The sequence below is a fragment of the Saccostrea echinata genome, unplaced genomic scaffold, assembly GCF_033153115.1.
Source record: "Saccostrea echinata isolate AGI-Se365-2 ecotype Australia unplaced genomic scaffold, CSIRO_AGI_Sech_v1 ptg000045l, whole genome shotgun sequence".
NCBI classification, from domain to species: domain Eukaryota; kingdom Metazoa; phylum Mollusca; class Bivalvia; order Ostreida; family Ostreidae; genus Saccostrea; species Saccostrea echinata.
The window spans coordinates 2870535-2893272 of NW_026889794.1; the positions used below are offsets into that span (position 1 = coordinate 2870535).

General features: G+C 33.9%; 2 protein-coding genes across 10 annotated transcripts in view; one reads left to right on the top strand and one right to left on the bottom strand.

Moving 5' to 3' along the window:
- The window catches only part of LOC133201776 (synaptic vesicle glycoprotein 2C-like), a 378785-nt gene that overhangs the window by 159356 nt on the left and 196691 nt on the right, over positions 1–22738 (bottom strand). The gene's annotated exons all lie outside the window — the stretch shown is intronic.
- On the top strand, positions 5047–20749 carry LOC133201696 (uncharacterized). Of its 9 annotated transcripts, none has more exons than XR_009723125.1 (6): positions 5047–5174; positions 8044–8175; positions 15720–15809; positions 15953–16162; positions 17441–17519; positions 20443–20749. XR_009723125.1 is itself a non-coding variant. In XM_061337487.1 (5 exons), exons 2-5 carry the CDS (start codon positions 8157–8159, stop codon positions 20505–20507), a joined length of 237 nt encoding a protein of 78 aa, XP_061193471.1. In that variant the 5' UTR covers positions 5047–5174; positions 8044–8156; the 3' UTR covers positions 20508–20749. The 9 variants fall into 9 exon arrangements, 4 of the variants coding, with proteins under 4 accessions (XP_061193471.1, XP_061193472.1, XP_061193470.1 ...); XR_009723128.1 differs by having other exon boundaries at positions 15720–15793; XM_061337487.1 differs by lacking the exon at positions 15953–16162 and having other exon boundaries at positions 15723–15809; positions 20456–20749.

Here is a 22738-nt window from a genome sequence, read left to right on the forward strand (position 1 = left end):
TAACCTTGGACATAACTTTAGAACAGATGGTACTAGGGCTTTCATACTTCACATGTATATTCATTTTGACAAGACCTTTTCATTGGTGTAAATATTTTGACCTTGAACTTGAAGGGTTGGTGCTAGGGCTTTTATATTTCACAGGTGCATTTCTTAAGACCAGGCCTTCCCCAGAGTACTATTAATTTTGACCCTTTGATGTTGACCTTGGAGTTTGTCAATTTTTAAAAAAAACTTTAACCTTTTAACTTTTTTTTAACTTTTGAATGGTTGCTGCTTGGGCTTTCATATTTCACAGGTATATACATTGAGACAAGTCCTTTCTAAAGCTATCAACATTTTTTTTTATTTCTTACTCTAGTTTCTGATACTTTTTGAGGCCTTGTGTTTTTCAATGACTGCTAGCTCTACTGGCAAAACATTTCTAAAATGAATAATCTTTTCTTTCATTTTGATAAGTCTTTTTTTTCAATTTAAGTAAGCAATATTATATAAATTATATAAACAAAGTCAAACTACGATACATAGTACACTGAGTGATAACTATTGTAATTGAAAGTTTTCATAGTGATCACTATAGTAATTGAACGTTTTTCATTCATTCACTATAGGTCAATGTGATCACTATAGTAAATCAATGTTTTCAAAGTTACCATTATAGTAAACCAAAGCGTCAGTATTATCACTATCGTTAACTAGAGTTTTGATAGTGTCAAAGTTAGCACTATAGTTAACTATAGTAAACTAATGTAGTTAACTTTAGTAAACTAATTTATATTAAAGTATTTTTAGGAGGTCTTCGTTTAAGGTCTTTCACCTCGAAGTCATATGCCACTTGAAAATCTTCTCGATTTGATTTTAACTGCCAGTTTATGTTTTATATAGAATGAACAAGCTTTAGCTTTAAGGGATTTTTTTTTTTCAGCAGAGACACTCGTCAAGATTTGAATTTATAGTTATAATCGCAATATATATCTAATGATGCTGTCGTTTATAAAAAAAAAACCGAATATAAAATGCCCTACATTTTGCGTTTGTGTAATATAAATCGGGTCGGAAACGCACATTAGAAGTTCCGTACAGCTGTTTGCACAATACTGACGACGTCAAAACGTATCTCATTGTGTTAGTGAATTTTTGAGTAAGCATGCTTCTTAAAAATTAAAACGTAAATTTGACAGTGTATTTTATTTTCCGCTATCGGTAGTTACCAATTATCCCTTTCACGCATACTCGAGTTAACAAAAGATCGCGAATTATTTTTTTAATAGTCAATTTTCCAACCCCTATCATAAATTTATTAATTTGCATGGTGAAACGGCAGTCTCAAAGTATGACGTTCAACTACTAAACCAGTTTTTCGTCATATTTCTTGGTCTACCAAACGACTCTACCATTGGATAACCAGTCGATCAAGCCTTTTTCCATTCATATGTATAAATTTGTCAGTGTCCGAGACCAATGCGTGTGTCGTTCTACCGTTTCTCATATGGATAGGAGTCAAACCTTGCTCTACACAGAATAGTATGTCATATTAATGTATTTTACACATTATACTTCTAATCATAAAGTTTTAAGGATGTAAATTTTGTCAATTATTTTCTTTGAGTCTATGCTGTTACACATTTATATTTTCATATAGCCTCTACTAAAACTAAACGAAAACATTGCTGGCAACGTCATTTTTAAATGTCAGATAAATGTTGCACCGAAACCGATATTAAACATCCTTCTAATGCTGTTTTTCACAAACTTTTTAAATGACAACCTATAATATTTTATCAACATGACAAAACTATCATTTCCCAACAATGTGCAATTGTGTGTGTGTGTGTGTGTGTGTGTGTGCGTTTGTAAACACCTTCAACTCAGCTCAGGTACTTATTGACACATCAATCAACTCACTACAGTTTTTCAAGTCACTACAGTAATCACTGTAGTGAGTTGCCGTTTTACGAAAAATGGGTAGTTCTCGATTATTTATGCCCAAAAAATCGAGAAAAAAAGTTGGTGTCATTTGACGGTTTACACCCGTATTTTCACACACCGACTTATGATCAAAAAATGGCCCTTACACACTTTACTCGATTTTGATTCTAGCGCATGCGCAATGCAGACTAATACTATGGCCGACTTCCGGTGTGTAATGATCTCGATTTTTCTACAAAGCAACAAATGATCTCATCAGGTAAGTTAATTTTCTGTTGATTTTACCGTGAATTAAAGCGTTAATTACAAAACATCACATCGTTTCCATATACAAAGATATTAATCAATCACTCGATAAACATAGAGTATTTAGATTTCGTTGTTTATATGCCCTTGAAAAATTTATGTTCAAATCCCTTAGTTATAATCCACAAAATAAAACTTTAAGGTTAAAGAATTATTTAAATATATTTCCATATAACTTTAAATCCACTACATGGCCCAATCCATTTGTTAAGCATAATTTGCAGTCGTCATCGAGTCTAAGTTCGAATTTTCTCGAATTATTCATAATGTTGACATGTTTCTATTTCATGCACTCGTATCAATTAATTATGTTCAACTTATATAAAAAATTATACTTCATGTAATATATCAAACGTATCTGGTTCTTTGTTCTAGTTATGAACTGAACTGGAATTATCTCTATCCTTTATAGTCACACATATTGCCATCAACACATCTTCAGTTCAGAAGTTAAATAAATTATTTTATGAAGTTAGAAATTATTTATCTTATTTATCTTTGTCCAAGACATGCACTTCATTTGTAATTTATTCTTTATTTAAAAAAAAACTGCTTCAAATATGTATGATTACAAAAGTATTTAACAGTACGTTCTCACCATATAAGAATCACACTTTTCGATTTTAAATGTTTCTCGACTGATTTTACAGAATTTCAAATGAACAAATTCATTTAAATATTTTCTAATACAATGTCCCTGATGTATGTCACAATGGAACACCTGCACATGTATTGTATAAAAAGAATTTAGAAAGATTAGATATCTTTATAATGGAGGTACGTGTATGATAAACTGTTTTGATCGGAAGGGGAAATGCATTTTTAAAATACTACGGCTAATGTAGACAAGATCAGAGTTCTCTTTCATCCAAAAATAAAGTATGCTCAGTTCTTCTTGTATGTATCCTTAAAGCTGGTAAACTAATCAAAATATGAAAATCCACAAGTTTTTGTACATGTATTCAGATTGGAAACTTTAATCATTAGTTGCTTACCTGTCCGTGTAAGAGAAATAATTACAGTCTCTAGACTTGATGAGGTGTGATTACGGTAATTGTAAAATGTGGTTTCCAAGACTTTACCTTATTTATTCATTAGAGTTAGTGATTCATGTTCACTATTGTTTCCTCAGAAGATGATCCAGGAATTCTTCCGGGGGGGGGGGGGGGGGGTCCATGCCCCCCCCCCCCAAATAATCCAACTGAGAAAACTTAAAAAATAAATAGATAAATTTTAAAAACGCAAACTTGTCCACCCCCCCCCCCACCCCCGAGCAAAACTACAATTTGAAAACTCAAAAAAAAAAAAAAAATAAAATAAAATAAAATAAATAAATAAATAAATAAAAAATAAAAAAATAAAAATAAAAAAAATATGAGTGGACTGGACTGGATCGGTGCATGAATTGCTAAACATTGTCCATCGTATATATAAAGAACTGCGTAAATTTTACACTTAGTCTAATCAGGGACTATATATAGAAATATCTATTTGAACATTGTTAATGCCTCCCCCCTCCCCCCCCCCCTCTCCATTTACCATGTTTATTTCTAGTAAAAAAAAATTTGTCTGATTAACCTATTCTACTCAAATTTACTCAAGTAATAAACATTTTTTTTTCTGTGTAAAATTTCATTCCGAGTCATCACCGGAACGAATTACTACTTAATCGTAACTGTTGTGGCGTGATGCTTGATTGTGAACCTAATAACATAGAAATACTTATTGGATTATACCTTCGATGTCATTCTGTGATTTATTTTAGTATGTAAATACCCCTCATGGTAAGTATAGAGTAAGAAACGTTATATAAAGGTGTAAATGACAAGTTCAAAATATTTACATGATAAACAAATCAGAGGTCATTCGAGTCACGTATAAAATTATTAAGTCATGCATGTGATATCAGTCAAGTGCAGATATTTCACAAAGGTTTGGTTGTGCATATATTTTAAACCTTTCACTGTGGTGTTTGTGAGCGTGATACGTGATACAGCTGTGATACCAACACGTAAAAGAAGATAGGCTAAGTGAGACTCTTGTAAATTCACATACACACACAAAAGATGTAAAGGTTGCTCCACACCTCTTCAAATTAAGGCTTTGCCACACTACAGCATGTACAAAGCTTAAAAAACTTGCATCAACGTACAGAAAGATTAACATACTCGCTGGCATATGCTGAAGGCTTGTGCCATGCACCATAATCATGATAATTGCACTGAAGTAAAAAAAATTTAAAATGGTCATTAAATCAACCATATTAGCACCAAAGTGTGCATTCAATTTTCCCTTGGCTCTATTCATTGGAAAGATTTCGACATTATATCTTTTAAAGGAAAGGTTTGTTTTGTTTGTATGTTGTTTAACATCCCTCTCGAGAATTTTTCACTCATATGGAGACGCCACCACTTGCTGGTGGAGAGCTGCAAATTTTGTCCTATACTCAGCATTTATGGCCATTGAGCAGTGAGGGATCTTTTTTGTGCCAGCACCTACTGCGACATGGGACCTCGGTTTATACGGTCTCATCCGAAGGACCGGTCTCCACGTCCCACAGTGGGATTCGAACCCGCGACGTAAGAATCAACTCCTTACTCCGCGACTCTAGAGCAGACGCTCTAACCACTGCGCCACGCGGGCGACTTTAAAGGAAAGGAATTGTATAGTTTGATATGTGCACACCCTAGATTTTGGAAATGTTAATGCTTTACTTTTATTGTTTTAATTACTTTCATTTTCAGATGTTTATTTTTTGCGAATGTGTGCATTTGGCCGGAAAACAATCTGACATTCCACCTTCAGATGTTATTTGAGAGTTGTTCCATCCTTAAATGTAAAGCAAGGATTTAAAACAGTGTGAGAAAAGGTTAACATTGTCGCCTATGGGAAATGTATTGGTGGACTGTATACCCCATATATATTGAGTACGTCTATTGGTAAGCATGCTAAGAGAAATTCTACTTGTTAAAAAAATTGTACTTTCAGGCTGAGTTGAAGTTTGTAATTTAATAATATTATCATTTCCAATTGTTGAAATCTATGAAATACACAACTTTTATTTTGCTTAATGTGCATATTTTAAAACAAATTGAGTCGCAATATAGTGTCCTTCCAAAATTTTGAGGTGAAATAGACATAGTGTATATAGACACAGTTAAGGCACGGAACCCATATATGAAATTTAGAAAAGATGTACGGGCTCCACAGACCCAAGATATGGACACAGAATCTGAGGTTGAAAGCAAGGTGTTCTTGTGCACAGAAACCAATGTGTAGGCAAGGAATACTTGTCCCAAGAAGACAGTTTCTAACTTACAAAATATGAATGAGGCAGATTTGGTTCAAACTATATACATGTATTTTTAATCTCACGGCTTTTTACATAGCATGATCATAACTTCCTTTGTGCAAATCAGATTAGAAGGATTCATGATCCTGAGCTAATATAGCTTGTGTCTTTCTTACTTTATAAAAGATACATAACTAATATACATGTATATCACTTGGAATTGTACTTAGGTCAACTTGAATGATTTTGTCACTTTTGAACTAAAAGTCTAAGTAAGTAAGTCTAATATAGAAGCCATTTGAAATCTTTATCCTTGGATGTTTCAGTGCAAGCTGACAGACATTGAAATAGTCTTTGTTGATCAATGATGATTTAACCTAAGTTAACAATCTCATTTCATTCTGTGTCGATCATCACATGATAAAGAAAGTTATGATTTTATTAAATTCAAATTGAACAAACTTAGGCTGAAAAAAACAACAACATGTATTTCCCATAACCCAGCTGATCTAATTTTACCCACCGACTCTACTACTTTTTATTCCAAATCGAGATTTTGAATCATACTTTTGTTCATAGTAAAGTTTTCTCATAGTGCAGTCCATAAAATGCATGTCTCGTACACTGTAAAAACCTGTTTATCCAAGAGTCTTAAAGAGTACTCCTACTTTATATATATATATATATATATATATATATATATATATATGTTTGTTTGTTTATTCATATACATGTATGTTTATGTACATGTATATGATAGAAAAACAATGTACAGAATAATTAATTGATGCTTTCAAAATAAAAAGTGTTGCTTGTGTGACGCAGTGGTTAGAGTGTTTGCTCTAGAGTCGCGAAGTAAGGAGTTGATCCTTAGATTGCAAGTTCGAATCCCACTGTGGGATGTGAAGACCGGTCCTTCGGATGAGACCATATAAACAGAGGTCCTATGTCGCAGTAGGTGCTGGCATGAAAAAGATCCCTCACTGAGAGCGGAGTATAGGTCTATTAATTTGCAGCCCTCCACTGACAAGTAGTGGCATCTCCATATGAGTGAAAATTTCTCGAAAGGGAATTAAACAACAAACAAACAAGTAAACAAAATTAACAGTAAAGTAAAAAAAAAAGTTATTCCCTACTTACCTAGCCTAATTTTTTTAGCATATGTCACCAGAAACACATAATTTTTTTTCATTTGGCCTAATTAAGTTAAATTACTATAGAATTGTGCATTGAATCATTTGATTCTTAATAAGAAACTACTATAAATTGTTAAAATGATAGTGTAGATAAGTTCTATAAAAATGAATGTGACACTCTCATACATGTATTAATTTCAAACTTTAAAAATTCTAAAACTAATCAAATTAATAATGTAAAGCATGGTAAAGTTTGTATTCAGTCTCTATTTGGCATCTACAGCAACATCAGGGGATTCTCCAAGATCCTAACCCAGATCTAGATGAATTAATCAAGGCACATGCAGATCTCATGACTCCATATTTGGTTATTTTTTGACATGGTCGGTTTCCCAAATCAGGGTCTCCAGATATGGAAAATGGCACAGGTTTCTGGTACAGGTTTTTCAGAATCCATGAGTTCATGTAGGGAACCTAGCACAACTTTCTGTGAAGGGTTTATTTGTAAAACTGTGTTATGTTATATTTCAGTCATTATCCCATGCCTGTTCTTGCCTTGACCACTTTTTCGCATGGCTTTCTATACATATTTTACATATATAGGAGGAGAAATGCTGTCTGTTACAGGTTTATGGAAGCTAAATTTGTGCCTGTGTTTAAACCACCCAGACAGTTTCATATGGGAGTAACCCCCCCCCCCCCCTTTATGAACATACAGCTAATTCTCATACCTCCTGTTGTTTACAGTTACATGTATGTAGCGAATAAATTCAATTAATGTGTCAATTTATATTATTTATTAATTCAAAGCTAAGTTGAATATATTTTTACATAAGGATTCAATATATACACAAAAATTCACAAACGAGGTCGGAATCGGTATTCAGTCAAGTTCAAGTTCAAAGTGAAAGTAGTGTACTCAATGTACAGGCCGGCAGGGTCTTGCAGTATGTAAGTGACATGCATGTGTCATTTTATGAAGGGGTATAAATGAAAACTATTTTCATGGAACAGGATTACATGAATGAGGACATGTACATTCTTTGGAAGCAGTCAGTCAACTTATTCAAGTGTGTGTGAACATGCACACTAACATTTTTCATATTTTATTGATGGCATGATCGATACATGTATTAATTTTGTCTAATGTATTATTTGTCAGCATGGTCAGTAAAACATGCTTTTTAACTGTATTATTTATTTAACTAAACAATGTTGGGACTTAAATCAGTGCAAGATGAAGCAAATTCATAATTTATGATTATTTTCAAATAATGAACATAAATGGAACATGGAACGTTTGTATGTGTGTAATGTCTGTCTGTGAATGTTTTAGGATGGATGTTTTGTGATACTGAAGTATTACATCGATTTTTTTAGGTTCATGGTGATACAGGAAAACTTCAAGGTTCCTGCAGATGGTGTTTAAAACTATTGGCCAGTGAACACAAACCCATTTAATTATATTTTGAATCTTCACCAGGAGAAAAAAGATGGCAGTACTTCTAATGTGTAAGTAGAATTGTTTTAAAAAGCTTCTTTTTTTTGCTTTGGGGTGGGATGAATGGTTAAACAAATACATCATGTACATAAGCGTTGAAATCCCTTTAATACAGGGTGTTTCAACAAACATGTCCTTCTTTTACTACTTCACATGAGTCCGTCAAAAAAGGAAAGATCAGTGTTTTGTAACGATTTATCTAAAAATAAACATTACAATGCAGTCTTTGCCAAATCTTTTTTTCAGTACATGCCCTTCGGGCAGGTTTAACCACTTATTACGCTAGCCCGAACAAATATTCACATGCCCAGAATTTTATCAAGTAATTTTATTCTTATTTGCCTTTTCATGGGAAGGAAATGATCCGAAATCCATTTCTATCGATCTATTGTCTAGCCATTAATATTGTTTTCAACCTGTACACTTTTTGTGTTTCTTTTGCAAAAGAGTTCCCTGGAAATCGTGGTAGAATAAACTATCGTTAAAATTTTATTTGGTGCTCCACTTCAGATGAAAAATCAGACTTTTAAGTTCATTTAATGTTATTGGTACATGTGTATTACTTAATTTAATAATACGGAGGCGTAGGCCTCAGAATTCACATGCCCTTTGGGCTTGTAAGTATGCAATTTCCACATGCCCCCTTCCAATTTTACCAGGTCCCGGGCTTCGCAGGTAGGTTAAGGCTTCCCGTAGAATATGACAGTGCACTCTGTGCCTTCACATCTCCGAACTACCAAAATATGACGTCATAATGGAAAATGACGTCAGGTCACTGCAAACTTGAGGTGTTATGACTGGGAGAGTGTCATGAACGTAACACTTTATTTCATACTGCATGTAAAATGCTAAATAGCTATTACAAAATTCGCGGGTCGTTAAAGGTTTTTTAAGTCTTATATGTCCGAGTATTTTAAAAATACACCGCTTACCTACCCTTGATTGAAATTCTTCATGTTCAAAATGCTTAGGAAAAATATACTTTTGAAATGTACTCTGTTTTATACCCGTGGTTGGAGGTAGAATTTATTTTGTGTGTATAAAAGAGTCTGTCGCAGGTGATTAATGAGGATTAATCTGAGAATTTTTGTGGAAATCTGTAAGAAGAGGTTGTTCTCTAACTGAATCTTGCTTGGGAAAAGTGTGTGTTGGCTTTGTTTTAATACAGATTACGATATTGTGTGGAAAATACCCTCAAATTTGTAGGTAAGTTGAATTTCTCAGGAAATATTTTGTACCCAAGTAATACTACGACTTTTCCCAAGCACATTTCGGATACACAAGGATACGATGAGTTTATTTATATAACAAAATGTTTATAATTATTGTGTTAATCAGCTGCGCCGAAGCGATTTATATGAAACACTTCAAAAAATTATAAATGACCGTCACGTGATCAACAAAGTCATGTGATATCATAACAAATACGCTAATATATAGCCGAGGAAACCCTTTATATAAATTGGAAGTACTAAAGTTTAATACTTATGAATTAAAACCAAAACCGACCTCGCAATGACATATTATGTTTTGAACGCATTTTAAAGCTTCGGGAAGCCTTAACATAGCTGCGTTCGGACTCCCGGGATTTGTCGAAGACTGATTACAATTAATGTACTTTTTATAGTTTTTAGGTCACCTGAGTCACTCAGGTGACCTATTGCTATCCGTTTTTGTCCGTCGGCGTGCGTCGTGCGACGTGCGTCGTGCGATGTGCGTTAACATTTGAACATTTTTAGCTTCTTCTCTGAAACCGCTCAACCAATTTCAACTAAATTTGGCATATAGCATCTATGGGTGAAGGGGAACAAAAATTGTGAATTTCATGGTCCCTGCCCCCCTGGGGCCTGAGGGGTGGGGCTAAAACCACCAAAATTAATGCAATCTTTAAAAATCTTCTTCTTTACTCCTGGACATCAAACAGTCAAACTGTTGGAATCATTGTAATAAGCATTGAGTCCTCTACCAAAATTGTGAAATTCATGGCCCCAGGGTCAGGGGTTCTGGTGCTATGGCGGGGCTATATAGATCACATAGTGAAAGTGCATTATTTCTTTGAAAATCTTCTTCTCTGCTCCTTGGTATTAAATAAACTAACTAAGTATATAGTTATGATGAGTAAGAGTGACTCTTCCAAAATTGTGAAATTCATGGCCCCAGGGCAGGGGTTCTGGTGTTAGGGCGGGGCTCTATTGATAATTATATAGTGAAAATGCATTAGTTCTTTGGAAATCTTCTTCTCTGCTCCTGGGTATTAAATAAACTAACTAAGTATATAGTAATGATGAGTAAGAGTGCCTCTTCCAAAATTGTGAAATTCATGGCCCCAGGGGCAGGGGTTCTGGTGTTAGGGCGGGGCTCTATTGATTATATAGTGAAAATTCATTAATTCATTGAAAATCTTCTTCTCTGCTCCTGGGTATTAAATAAACTAACTAAGTATATAGTTATAATGAGTAAGAGTGCCTCTTCCAAAATTGTGAAATTCATGGCCCCAGGGGCAGGGGTTCTGGTGTTAGGGTGGGGCTCTATTGATTATATAGTGAAAATGCATTAATTCATTGAAAATCTTCTTCTCTGCTCCTGGATATTAAATAAACTAACTAAGGTCATAGTTAGGATGAGCAAGAGTGCCTCTTCCAAAATTGTGAATTTCATGGCCCCTGGGTCAGGGGTTCTGGTGTTAGGGCGGGACTCTATTGATTATATAGTGAAAATGCATTAATCCTTTGAAAATCTTCTTCTCTGCTCCTGGGTATTAAATTCAGTAACTAAGTACATAGTTATGATGAGCAAGAGTGCCTCTTTCAAAATTGTGAATTTCATGGCCCCTGGGTCAGGGGTTCTGGTGTTAGGAGGGGGGGGGGGCTCTATTGATTATATAGTGAAAATGCATTAATTCTTTGAAAATCTTCTTCTCTACTCCTGGGTATTATTGAAACACATTAAATACATAGTTATGATAATCAAGGATGCCACTTTCAAAATTGTGAAATTCGTGGCCCCTGGATCAGGGGTTCTGGTGTTAGGGTGGGGCTCTATTGATTATAAAGTGAAAATGTTTTAATTCTTTAAAAATCTTTTTCTCTGCACCTGGGTATTATTTAAACAGACTAAGTACATTGTTATGATAAGCAAGGATGCCTCTTCCAAAATTGTGAAATTCATGGCCCCGGGGACAGGAGTTCTGGTGCTAGGGCGGGGCTATATAGATCCTATAGTGAAGGTGAATTATTTCTTTGAAAATCTTCTTCTCTGTCCCTGGGTATTGCTTAAACAGACTAAAGTACATTGTTGTGATACACAAGGATGCCTCTTCCAAAATTGTGAATTTTATGACCCCAGGTTTAAGGGTTCTGGTGAAGGGGGGGGGGGGGGCTTCTATTGATTATAAAGCGAAAAAGCAAAATTTCTTTGAAAATATTCTTTTCTTCTTCTGGTTAAAAAAGCAAAGAAGCTATGTGTATAGTTATGATGAGCAAGTGTGCTTCTTCCAGAGTAGTGAATTTCATGACCCCTGGATCAGATGTGCTGGTGTGAGGGTGGGGCTCTTGATAATTTAGTGAAAATGCATTAATTCTATTAAATAATCCTGTTTGCTTCTTAGTGTTAAGCAGATAAACAAAGTGATGATGAGCAAACATATGGTCCCAGGGTCAGAAGCTCTGGTGTTTTGGGGGTGGGGGGGGGGGGCTCTATTGATAATATAGTGAATCTGTAGTAAAAATGCATTATTTATTTAAAAATCTTCTCCGCACCTGGGCATATCTGAGGCAAACAGAGTAAAACTTTTTATAAGGAAGGGAATTTTTACCAGATTTTTGAACATCTGGACCATTTGGTCAAGTGTTCTGGTACTGGCCAGGGCTCTATTAGTTTGTATTCTACTGAGAGGAGTTATTCCCCTTTGCCATTTACTTTTGATAATTTATCACTGTAAATAATGTACTTGAAAGGTAAATAAAACAAGAGAATTATGCAAAAACTTTTATTGTATAATACAAAAAGTACTTTCATAGTTTTAATGATCAGATAGACTTGTAAGTAGTAGATAAATAAAAATGAGACAAAAATAACTTGTCTTATTAAATATTCATCAAAGACCAAGAGATGCCAATGTAAGAGATTTCAACAAAGGATTAAAATAGTACAGAAGCATTGATAATTTGTTAATATACTGTATAGTGATAGTGATAAATGGGGAACAGATTAGAACCTAATTTATGAACTGTTAATGAATATTAAGACCAATTATTTTGTTGATCATGATCACCCTATTTTTCTTGCTTTTGGGCAACAAAGCTTCACCTTTCAATTCATTTTATACTCTATGCATCCTTGAAATTGTTATATCATACTCAGGTGACCGTTAAGGCCCTTGGGCCTCTTGTTTGAAAGTACATGAAGTGTTTTATTCCAAAGATTTTTAGCTCACCTGAGCCAAAGGCTCAAGTGAGCTTTTCTGATCAAAATTTGTCCGTTGTCTGTCGTTGTTGTTGTCGTAGTCGTTGTTGTTGTAAATTTTTCACATTTTCATCTTCTTCTCAAGAACCACTGGGCCAATTTCAACCAAACTTGGCACAAAGTATCCTTGGGTAAAGGGAATTCAAGTTTGTTCAAATGAAGGGCCACGCCTTCTTCCAAGGGGAGATAATTAAGAATTTGTGAAAAATTAATGGCATCATTAAAAAATCTTCTTCTCAAGAACCACTGTGCTTGAAAATATGAAACTTATGTGGAAGCATCCTCAGGTAGTGTAGATTCAAGTTTGTTCAAATCATGACCCCTGGGGGTCGGGTGGGGCCACAATGGGCGATCAAAGTTTTACATAGGAATATATAGGAATAATCTTTAAAAATCTTCTTCTCAAGAACAGCAAAGCCATGATTGGTCATATTTATATGGTAGCCTCCTCAGATAGTGTAGATTCAAGTTTGTTCAAATCATGACCCCTGGGGGTCGGGTGGGACCACAATGGGCGATCAAAGTTTTACATAGGAATATATAGGAAAAATCTTTAAAAATCTTCTTCTCAAGAACAGCAAAGCCATGATTGGTCATATTTACATGGAAGCATCCTCAGGTAGTGTAGATTCAAGTTTGTTCAAATCATGACCCCCGGGGGTCGGGTGGGGCCACAATGGGCGATCAAAGTTTTACATAGGAATACATAGGTTAAATCTTTTAAAATCTTCTACTCAAGAACAGCAAAGTCATGTTTGGTCATATTTAAATGGAAGCATCCTCAGATAATGTAGATTCAAATTTGTTCAATTCATGACAACCCCCCCCCCCCCCCCCCCCCCCGAACCACTTTTTTATTTAAACTTTTCAACCTTTCAAGACTGAACTGAATTCTGCTTTTTCCTAGCCATAGTGCTCAGGTGAGCGATGTGGCCCCTGGGCCTCTTGTTTAAAATCTCGTGATCATGCAGGAAGTATGAACATATTCCTGATCTCGTTCATTATACTCAAAACGTTTGACATCTTTATGTATCATACCCTGTACAAAATGTTCCACCTGGAAAAAGGCATAATCAAGACAGAATTCTCAGTAAAATTCCAGGCGTAAAACTTACTATAAATGTTAAAGCAATATAAGCAGAAACCAAGCGTTAACCAAGCGGAGACTTGCTGGAAATTTGAGGCGAAAATGTAATTAGTTCCACCTGGAAATTGACATTCTGCCTGCATGGAAATTGAAATTCCATCTAGATTTGAAATAACAGGATTCCGCCTGAATATAGATTCCATTTAAACTGTCCAAAATATTTCTTTTTATAATTTCCAGCTATTTTCCCACTGAACTAAATTCAGCCTAGAATTTGATGACTGGAATCTGTTAAATTTAGGCGGAATCTCTGAGAGCCTGGAATTTGTGGATTCGGTGGAATACCCTTGGTGTCCAACGAAATTCTGGGCGGAATCCACCTTAATTGTTTGTACAGGACTAAATCATAATCACTAAAATGTTTAATTTCACATCAGTCAGTTGTAAAATTAAGTACCAACTTGACTCAGAATTACCTTACTACCTGCTAAGATGCTAGAAAGCTAAAAATACATGCAGGGTTTTCTAGTAAATGTTAATTGTTGAAAATCGTAATTTATTCATTTTGTTTTCCAGAAATTTTTATTGGTCTGTTGGGACTTACTAGCGACAGATTTTATTAGTCCAAATGAAAATGTATTAGTCTGATCAGACTAACGGACTAACATTAGTGTTGAACCCTGACATTAAAATATCTCAGGCATATATTTAGTCAGGCCATGCTTACACTGTATAAAACATGATGCTGGAAAGTTGAATTGAAAATTTAAGTCTCCTTTATCAGTCTCTAACAAAAACTTTTAACTAAATCAGTAGAATTAATTTAAAATTCATAGTCTTTCTGAAATGTTTAGACTTTATATTTTGCAATAATTACTTAAGTGTTCATTATTGATATCCCTTATCTTAATTCCTGAAACTGACAAATCACAGTAGCCTAGACGGTAGTTGTTGTCGGTACTCGCATTATAATCAATAGGTCCCTGTTCAATTCTTGTTCCTAGCACCTTGTCAATCCAAGATGTTTGAAATAGGTAATGAGATTGTTCGATTACTAAGCTGTGACTCTATAAGTGAAAGATGCATGTGTTTTAAATGAAACCTTAAAAATCAAGGTCTCATTTCATGGTAGGCAAAATAAAAAAAAAACCCTTCAGTGTTAAGCTACTAGTATACATTGTAATGAAACCAAATATCGAAATTTTATGATATGATGTCATATGTTGTTTTTTTTTTTCAACCACAAATTAAATCCCCTCAAATCATGAAAATTTAAACCAGTGAAAATAACCAATTTTGCATTAATTGAGAAACTTGCATGTATTTGAAAGCTTCCTGAAATACCAGTAGTGTAGATTCAAGTTTGTTCAATTCATGGACCCTAGGGGTAGGGTAGGGCCACAGAAGAGGATCAAAGTTTACATGGAATGACAGAAACATGATTTAAATTAGTCATATTTATTATATCCATGTCCTTACCAAATTTCTGTTGCACTTTTCTCAGCAACTACTCATCGAAGGTGCTTAATATTTTAGCACGCTCTCTGTTTAGCATGCCATATGGTAGGATGTATTTTTGTAGGAATCCCATGTTAACTTCCTGTTTATCCCTCCATCTGTCCGTACTAAATTTCCATCACAGTTTTCTCAACAACTGTTAAGGATGATGCTTGAAAGTTTAGCACACTTTTAAATTGTTTAGGCATGCCATATGGTGGGATTCATTTTTGTATGAATTTGACGTCAACTTCCTGTTTACCCCTGTGCTTGTCCGTACTAAATTCAAATCAGTGCGGGAATTATAATTACTAGTGAGCATTGGCTCGATCACAGACTTCTTGTTTTCTATTTGATAGGAATGTCTTTTACTTTAATTAGCTAAAATACTTATTTAGTTCTTCACAAATATTCTAAGAATGTTCTTTTTTTATAATATGTGTAACCATTACTGTTTCTTGAGTCAAGATTTTTTTAATTTATTTTATTGGTATTTATTTCTACTAGAAGCAGCTACTAGGGAAGATTTAATGAAGGAAGATGAGGAAGTGGAGAAAAAGCTGAAGAACAAGGAGGACAAGGTGAAGAAAGGACAAGGTTATTACATTATGTATCTCACAGTATTTTTACAAAGCCCTCTCAAATCCTGATTTATAAAGTTTTTTTGTAAAACTTAATAATGAATTCTTATTTAGTTCTTGATCCTTAAATATAAATGAAGAAGGTAACAATTTTTACAGGGCACAGTGACTTGCAGTGTGTGTCATGTAACATTATTACAACATCTATATCATGGGTCCATAATTTTGAGTAAGTCATTCATCAACCACTTTATCTGTACTGGAAACCATTTCTGAGAGGGATGAAGTGATGGAAGATAATGAGCCAGAGGGTGGAACGGAAGAGAAAGGGAAAGAAATAAAGAAAAAGGCAGAATGAAAAAGGACTAGGTAATTATTATCACAATACCCCCCCCCCTTTCCCCATCAATGTATTTCTTCACGTCAACAAAATTACCGTGTACTTATCTTATTCTTTCATAAATATTTTGAGAAAAAATATCAAAACATCAACTTAGACTGGATGTAGTGACTTGCATGTGTGTAATTAGCTATGGTCGATACAATGACCTTGTCAGCAAAACAATCTTTCATTACATGTAAGTCGAATGCGGACTGATGTTTTTAATACTAATTGTTTGGCCATTATTTACACATTGAATTGTCTGTTTACACATTGAATTGTCTACAGACTTTTCCTTTTTCCCGATCATGACAAGGAGCACACATCAAATGTGAATGATTGCCAGAGGATGTTTACTCCTATATTGCACCTGATCCCACCTCTGATGTTTTTAGTGGTCCGTGTTTGCTCCTGATTTGTATTTTTTCTATGGACTCTTGAGCTTCGTTATCTCCATAATTATATGATTGTACAGTGATAACTGTCTAATCTGACACCTGTGCAATCCGTCACACTGTAAATTCCAACGTTAAATTTCATTCCCATTTTACTTTTTTCTATGTTTTTTTACACTGATCAATACGACGCCCTATCTATTCCGACAAAAAATTTGTCTCCCAGTGCATGTCGGATTACACAGGTTTCACTGTATGATTAAGTGGTATTTGAGTACTCTTTACTGGAACCCAGGAACATCTTTATTTTTTTTTACTTTGTGTCATCTAGTTTAAGATAATGAGATTGGACTGTATATAGGTAATTCATCATGAAAAATGTTACATGTTACATGACTATGCCCTGACTTTACCTTAGGCTGAAAATGTCGATCAAGACACATTTCTAGTCTTCTTTGCAAGTACTTGTAAATCTGTTCAGTCATGTTTTTTTTTCTTTTGTGTGAATCAAGCTGCACACTTTGAAACTTTGAATCATAACCTTGTTAATTGATGCCTGTTATAGGGGAAACGTTATTTCTTGACCAGGCTTTAATAGCAGCAAGAAATATAGGTGAATTTGAGGTCATGGAAATATTTTAGGTAAATAACAAAAGTATGTATTTCACATTCTAGTACCAAAACGTTTCTGTCGAAGTCAAGCAGGTACATGAAAACGAATAAGTTACTAACCACTCTTTTCTCAGATAAATCACTAGAAAGGTTCAGTATGCCAAGATTTTTCATGAATCTGGTAAAATCCGAAACTTGACTGAAAATTGAGTTTTTGTCAGTTTAGTAGTTTATCGAATTGGATTTTTTTTTTTACAGAACTTGCAATAGAAGAAAAAGTTGAGGAAATGAAGAGGAAGAAATTGAAGATGAAAAGAAGAGCTCTGGGAGGAAAAAAGTGAGCATAGTGCAGTTATTTCTATCATTTTACATTTTATTGCTGCATTATCAGATGCCGTCTGAATCATAAACCTTATCTACTGATAAAGATGATGGGCAAACAAGGCAAGTAAATGCCTATTGTGTGACAGAAAAAGATGTAAAAAGTTAAATCTTAATCATGTCAAAAATTTCTTTGATACTTCATGTAACATTATTGTATACCTTATGTAAAATCTTTGCAATTTGCTACAATCTTATAACGATTAATATTATTGATCTATGAAATAGCAGATACACACCAAAAGAGGGCAAAAATGGTCATTTTTTCCTCCTATATCATACTTTTTAAATATGAATAGGTCTTCACTCCATATTTTGGTAAGATTATACTCGAAGCATATTTAAAACTTTTCCTATTTCGTTTGACAAAAACATGGTGAAATGACCAACTCTTCTAAAAATAGACTTTTATGTCACAACTAGTGATGGGAATTGGTAAGAATTTCATAATCGATGATCAGGCTACTGTAACTAACTAATTATCAATTATAATCGGACATTTACAAAGTCTGACAATTTTAGTTTATTAAATGGTAAGAATGGTTGAATAACAACTTTCTGTGGTGGTCCAGCTGTAGTTGGAATAACTGTGTCTCGGAACAACCCCTAGTCCTTAGGACAATATCATTTTAACGACAGAATGTTCTATCTAGTCAAGCTGGTTCTATGCTCATTTTGTAGAATCCAAAGTACGTCCATACCCAGGAATGAGCGTTGTTACCCGGGTATGAATACAATGTCTCTTTGTCTGTGCCATTACGATATGCATATAATTAAGTTAATAGAAAAGTTGCGGCTGGAATATTTGGCTTAAAAACTTTTACGCTTTTAAAATAAAATAAATAACCCGATTAATCAGAATAAAAAATTTGTAATCGAGTGCTTGGATTATGCCAGCAATCGACTGATTTTCGATTATAATCGATGATTGGAACACCACTAGTCACAACAACATTCATATCATGGTTTGACATTAACTTTTATGAGTACTAGATCAGTCGTGCTACTTCCCATAATTTTTACTAGCTCTGACCATAAATTCACTAGCCCTGACCAAACTTGAAAATTTTCTATTTATAACCTCCTATTATAATGGGAAAAAAGTTTTGAAACCATACTACAGTGTATCTCTCGCGTGTGTTCATGTATACATTTTGACAGACTGTTGAGCCCATAGGTAGCAGCCCAATGAGTGAACATGCGAATGTTATAAGCTTTAAAGAACATAAATTCAAGGAACTTAAATAAAATTATTACCGTAAATATACATGTAAATAAATTAAAAACTATAATATTCAATGAATATTTATACCAAATGATACTGAACAAAGCTGAGGTTTCGATTGTGACTTGTCTATTACAGCCGGTCTAAAAAAAATAGCAATTGTGTCATGCAGGAAAGTTTTCTTTTTCAGAGCAATGGCTGTGTTTGAATCTGAAAATTAAGAAAATTTCTTTAAAAAGTTTTTAGTCAGAGCATTTATTTGAAAGACTGAAATGAGAGTTAACATTTATTTCATCCACACAACCAGTCGGGCAAGTTATTGAACATTTAACATGACGGACCATGCATTTACTAGACTGGGTCAGTCGGACGTGCCTTAGTGTCAAACCCTGCATATCTTTCAGAAATATATTTGAAATCCATTTAGTCAAGAGCCACATTTTTAAACGTGATTTACATATGTAAATGCCCATTTTTGTCATGAGCTACATGTATGTAGTTTAGTGGTTAGCATGTTAGTCTCTTAGAAAAAAAACTGATATTCAGGATTTAATTTCATTGCTTGGGTTTCAACCCCTAGAATACCACTTTTTTTTTTATCATAGAATGATTTTTGCTTAAAGAATTTTCCACAGAAAAGTTTTGTTTGTAATACATGTATAATGTTATACCTTTCAATAAGAAGAACTTTACTCTAAATATTAAACTCAGTATTTGAATATGATTTTTATACATTTGAAGCTATAGGCTTTTTGCATGCCTTGTTCACCCATCTCCTTATGCACATTATGAAACATGTAAAACTAATTATTACATATTACTGTTACTTGGTAGACTTTTAGTGTAATTAAAATTAGGTCTTTCATTTTACTCCATTTATTAATATATGTTACTAATGAGAGACAGATAAATATACAGGAAAAGCTAAATGAATCTAATTTGTGTAGCTTGTTGAATGTTTTCATTTATAATATTCTTATAAATGACTTGCTTGGATACATGTTTTCATTTTGAAAAAATCCTTATTTGTCTAGATGCATGTATTCTGTTGTGAGTACTTATATAGTCCTAACTATAAAGATTCCAACCTTTTGATATGTAAATTATAGAACAAGATGAGATTAAAGTTTGGCACTTTAAACTGGAAAGCTTGATAGGAAACCAAAGGCAAGGACAAAAGAAAAGGATAACCCAAAATTTCAGAAAGTGTTTGTTAAGTTGTGAATATACTTTTCGCTGTGTATTCTTTTTAGTGCCTTTGTCGGAAAGGAATGTCCGCTAATTCAAGTACAACGCTAAATGTCTTGCACAAATACACATAAAGAAGAACATTAACAAATGCTCTAAATCAAATCTCCGCTAACTTGCTCAATAATCAACTTCTGCCAAATATCGTACACGCTAAATATTATACATTTACAGTAATTCAAAAGGCTAACAAGTTCTAAAGGATAATCATTTAATACAAATCAAATACACAAAATGTTAACTAGCTGTTTTAGGAATTTTAATTTTAAAATTTATTCTTGTCCTTTTGCTTTTAAAGAAGTGTTGTTGTGTCTTAATTAAGATTGGAAACTTGATCACTGATATATTTTTATTTCATTTTTATGTAAAAGCTTTAATGGTTCTATTATATAATTATGTATTTCAGTTCCATTTGAAAGATGTGTGGACAAAAGAAAAACAGCCATAGAGTGCCAATGTGGAGTGGAATAAGTCAGTATGACTTAAACATGGTCAATTGAAGTGTTTGAATGCCCCTCCAGAAAGCAGAACAATCTTTGAATTTGCAGGAAAGAGTATAAAATTTGCTGTTAAAATATCATAACAGCCAGACAAAGATTAAATAACAACTACATGTACATCTAAAGAATTCTTTTGTCATAATAGTGATTCATGTGCTAGTACATGTGACAAGTGCTATAACGACCTAATATAAGTGTGTTTTAGGAGCATGTTGACTCTATTATTGACTCCTTATATGACCTCATTTATATATAACATTATATGAATGGTAGTGTAGTGACTTGAAATGTGTGTTAGTAGTATAGCTCGTTATGTGTGGTAATTTTGTTATTTGTTTTACATGTATGATAGTACATATAGTATGGTGAATCATGTGTTGGGAATTAATGTATAATTTTATGTGTGTTACTGGTATAACTCATAATGTGTGTAAATATTGTTTTTTGTAATATATATTAGTAGTGTAGTGACTCGACATGTGTGTAAGTAGTGTAGTGACTCGACATGTGTGTTATTAGTGTAGCTTATGATGTGTGGTTATTTTGTGTACATATGTAGTATGGTGACTCATGTGTTAGGAATGTATAATTTTATGTATGTTACTGATATGCCTCATCGTGTGATTTAAAATGGTTATTTGTAATGTATTTATTAGTAGTAAAGTGACTCGACATGTGTGTTAGTAGTGTAGTGACTCGACATGTGTGTTAGTAGTGTAGCTTATTATGTGTGGTAATTTTGTTATTTGTTATGTGAGTTGTACATGTAGTATGGTGACTCATGTGTTGGGAATGTATAATTTTATGTGTGTTACTTGTATAACTCATTGTGTGTGTTTTAATATAGTTATTTGTAGTGTATATATTAGTATTGTAGTGACTCCACAAGTATGTTAGTGTGTAGTGACATGACATGTGTGTTAGTAGTGTAGTGACTCGACATGTGTGTTTGAAGTGTAGCTTATTATATGTGGTATTTTTGTTATTTGTTATGGTTGTTGTATATGTAGTATGGCAACTCATGTGTTGGGAAAGTATATTTTAATTTGATGTGTGTTACTGGTATAGCTCATTGTGTGTTTTAATAATTTTTTTTGTAATGTATATTTTATTAGTGTAGTGACTCGACATGTGTGTTAGTAGTGTAGTGACTCGACATGTGTGTTAGTAGTGTAGTGACTCGACGTGTGTTAGTAGTGTAGCTTATTATGTGTGGTAATTTTGTTATTTGTTATGTGTGTTGTACATGTAGTATGGTGACTCATGTGTTGGGAATGTATTATTATATTCTTGCTCCAAAAGATACTGTTTTACCCTTGTCTGTCTAGCTGTGTGTGTGTCTGTCTGACTGTCCATAACAAATTTTTGGTCACAGTTTTCTGAGCAACTACTCATTGCAGATGCTTGAAATTTTAGTATACTCTTTGTTTAGGCTTGGTGGGAATCATTTTCATACAAATCTGATGTCAACTTCCTGTTTATCCATGTGTCTGTCCATACCACACATAACACATTTTCGTCGCAGTTTTCTAAGCAACTACTTATTGCTTGAAATTTTAGCACACTCATTGCTGAGGCATGTCATATGGTGGGATTCATTTTTGTATGAATTTGATGCCAACTTCCTTTTTATCTGTGCGTCTGTCCGTACCATACATAACGAATTTTTTTCGCAGTTTTTTCAGCAATTACTCAGAGCAGATGCTTGAAATTTTAGCACATTCTTTATTTTGGCATGCCATATCGTGGGATTTATTTTTGTACAATTCTGATGTCAACTTCCTGTTTATCTGTGTGTCTGTCTATACCATATATAACAAATATTTGTTGCAGTTTCTCATCAACTACTTATTGCAGATGCATGAAAGTTTACACACTCTTTGTTTAGGCATGCCATATGATGGGATTCATTTCTGAATTTGATGTCAACTTCCTGTTTAACTGTGCGTCTGTCTGTATAATATGGAACAAATTTTTGTCAAAGTTTTCTCAGCAACAACTCATTGCAGATGCTTGAAATTTTAGCACACTCTTTGTTGACGCATAATTGTCATATGGTGGGATTCATTTTTGTATGAATCTGATGTCAACTTCCTGTTTATTCATGCCTCTGTCCATAGTTGAACTTGTGAATATACACATGATAGTGTATATTCAAATCACAACGGAGGTATTACCAGTGAGCATTGGCTCACAGACTTC

Bases quoted from the DNA above. Each gene is read 5' to 3' on its own strand.
- LOC133201696 (XM_061337485.1), top strand. From the start codon at position 15,632: ATGTTCTTTTTTTATAATATGTGTAACCATTACTGTTTCTTGAGTCAA. The intron at 15,810-17,440 runs GTTATTACATTA...TTTTTTTTACAG, and splicing joins CAAGGTGAAGAAAGGACAAG to AACTTGCAATAGAAGAAAAA. The intron at 17,520-20,455 runs GTGAGCATAGTG...TCCATTTGAAAG, and splicing joins AGAGCTCTGGGAGGAAAAAA to ATGTGTGGACAAAAGAAAAA.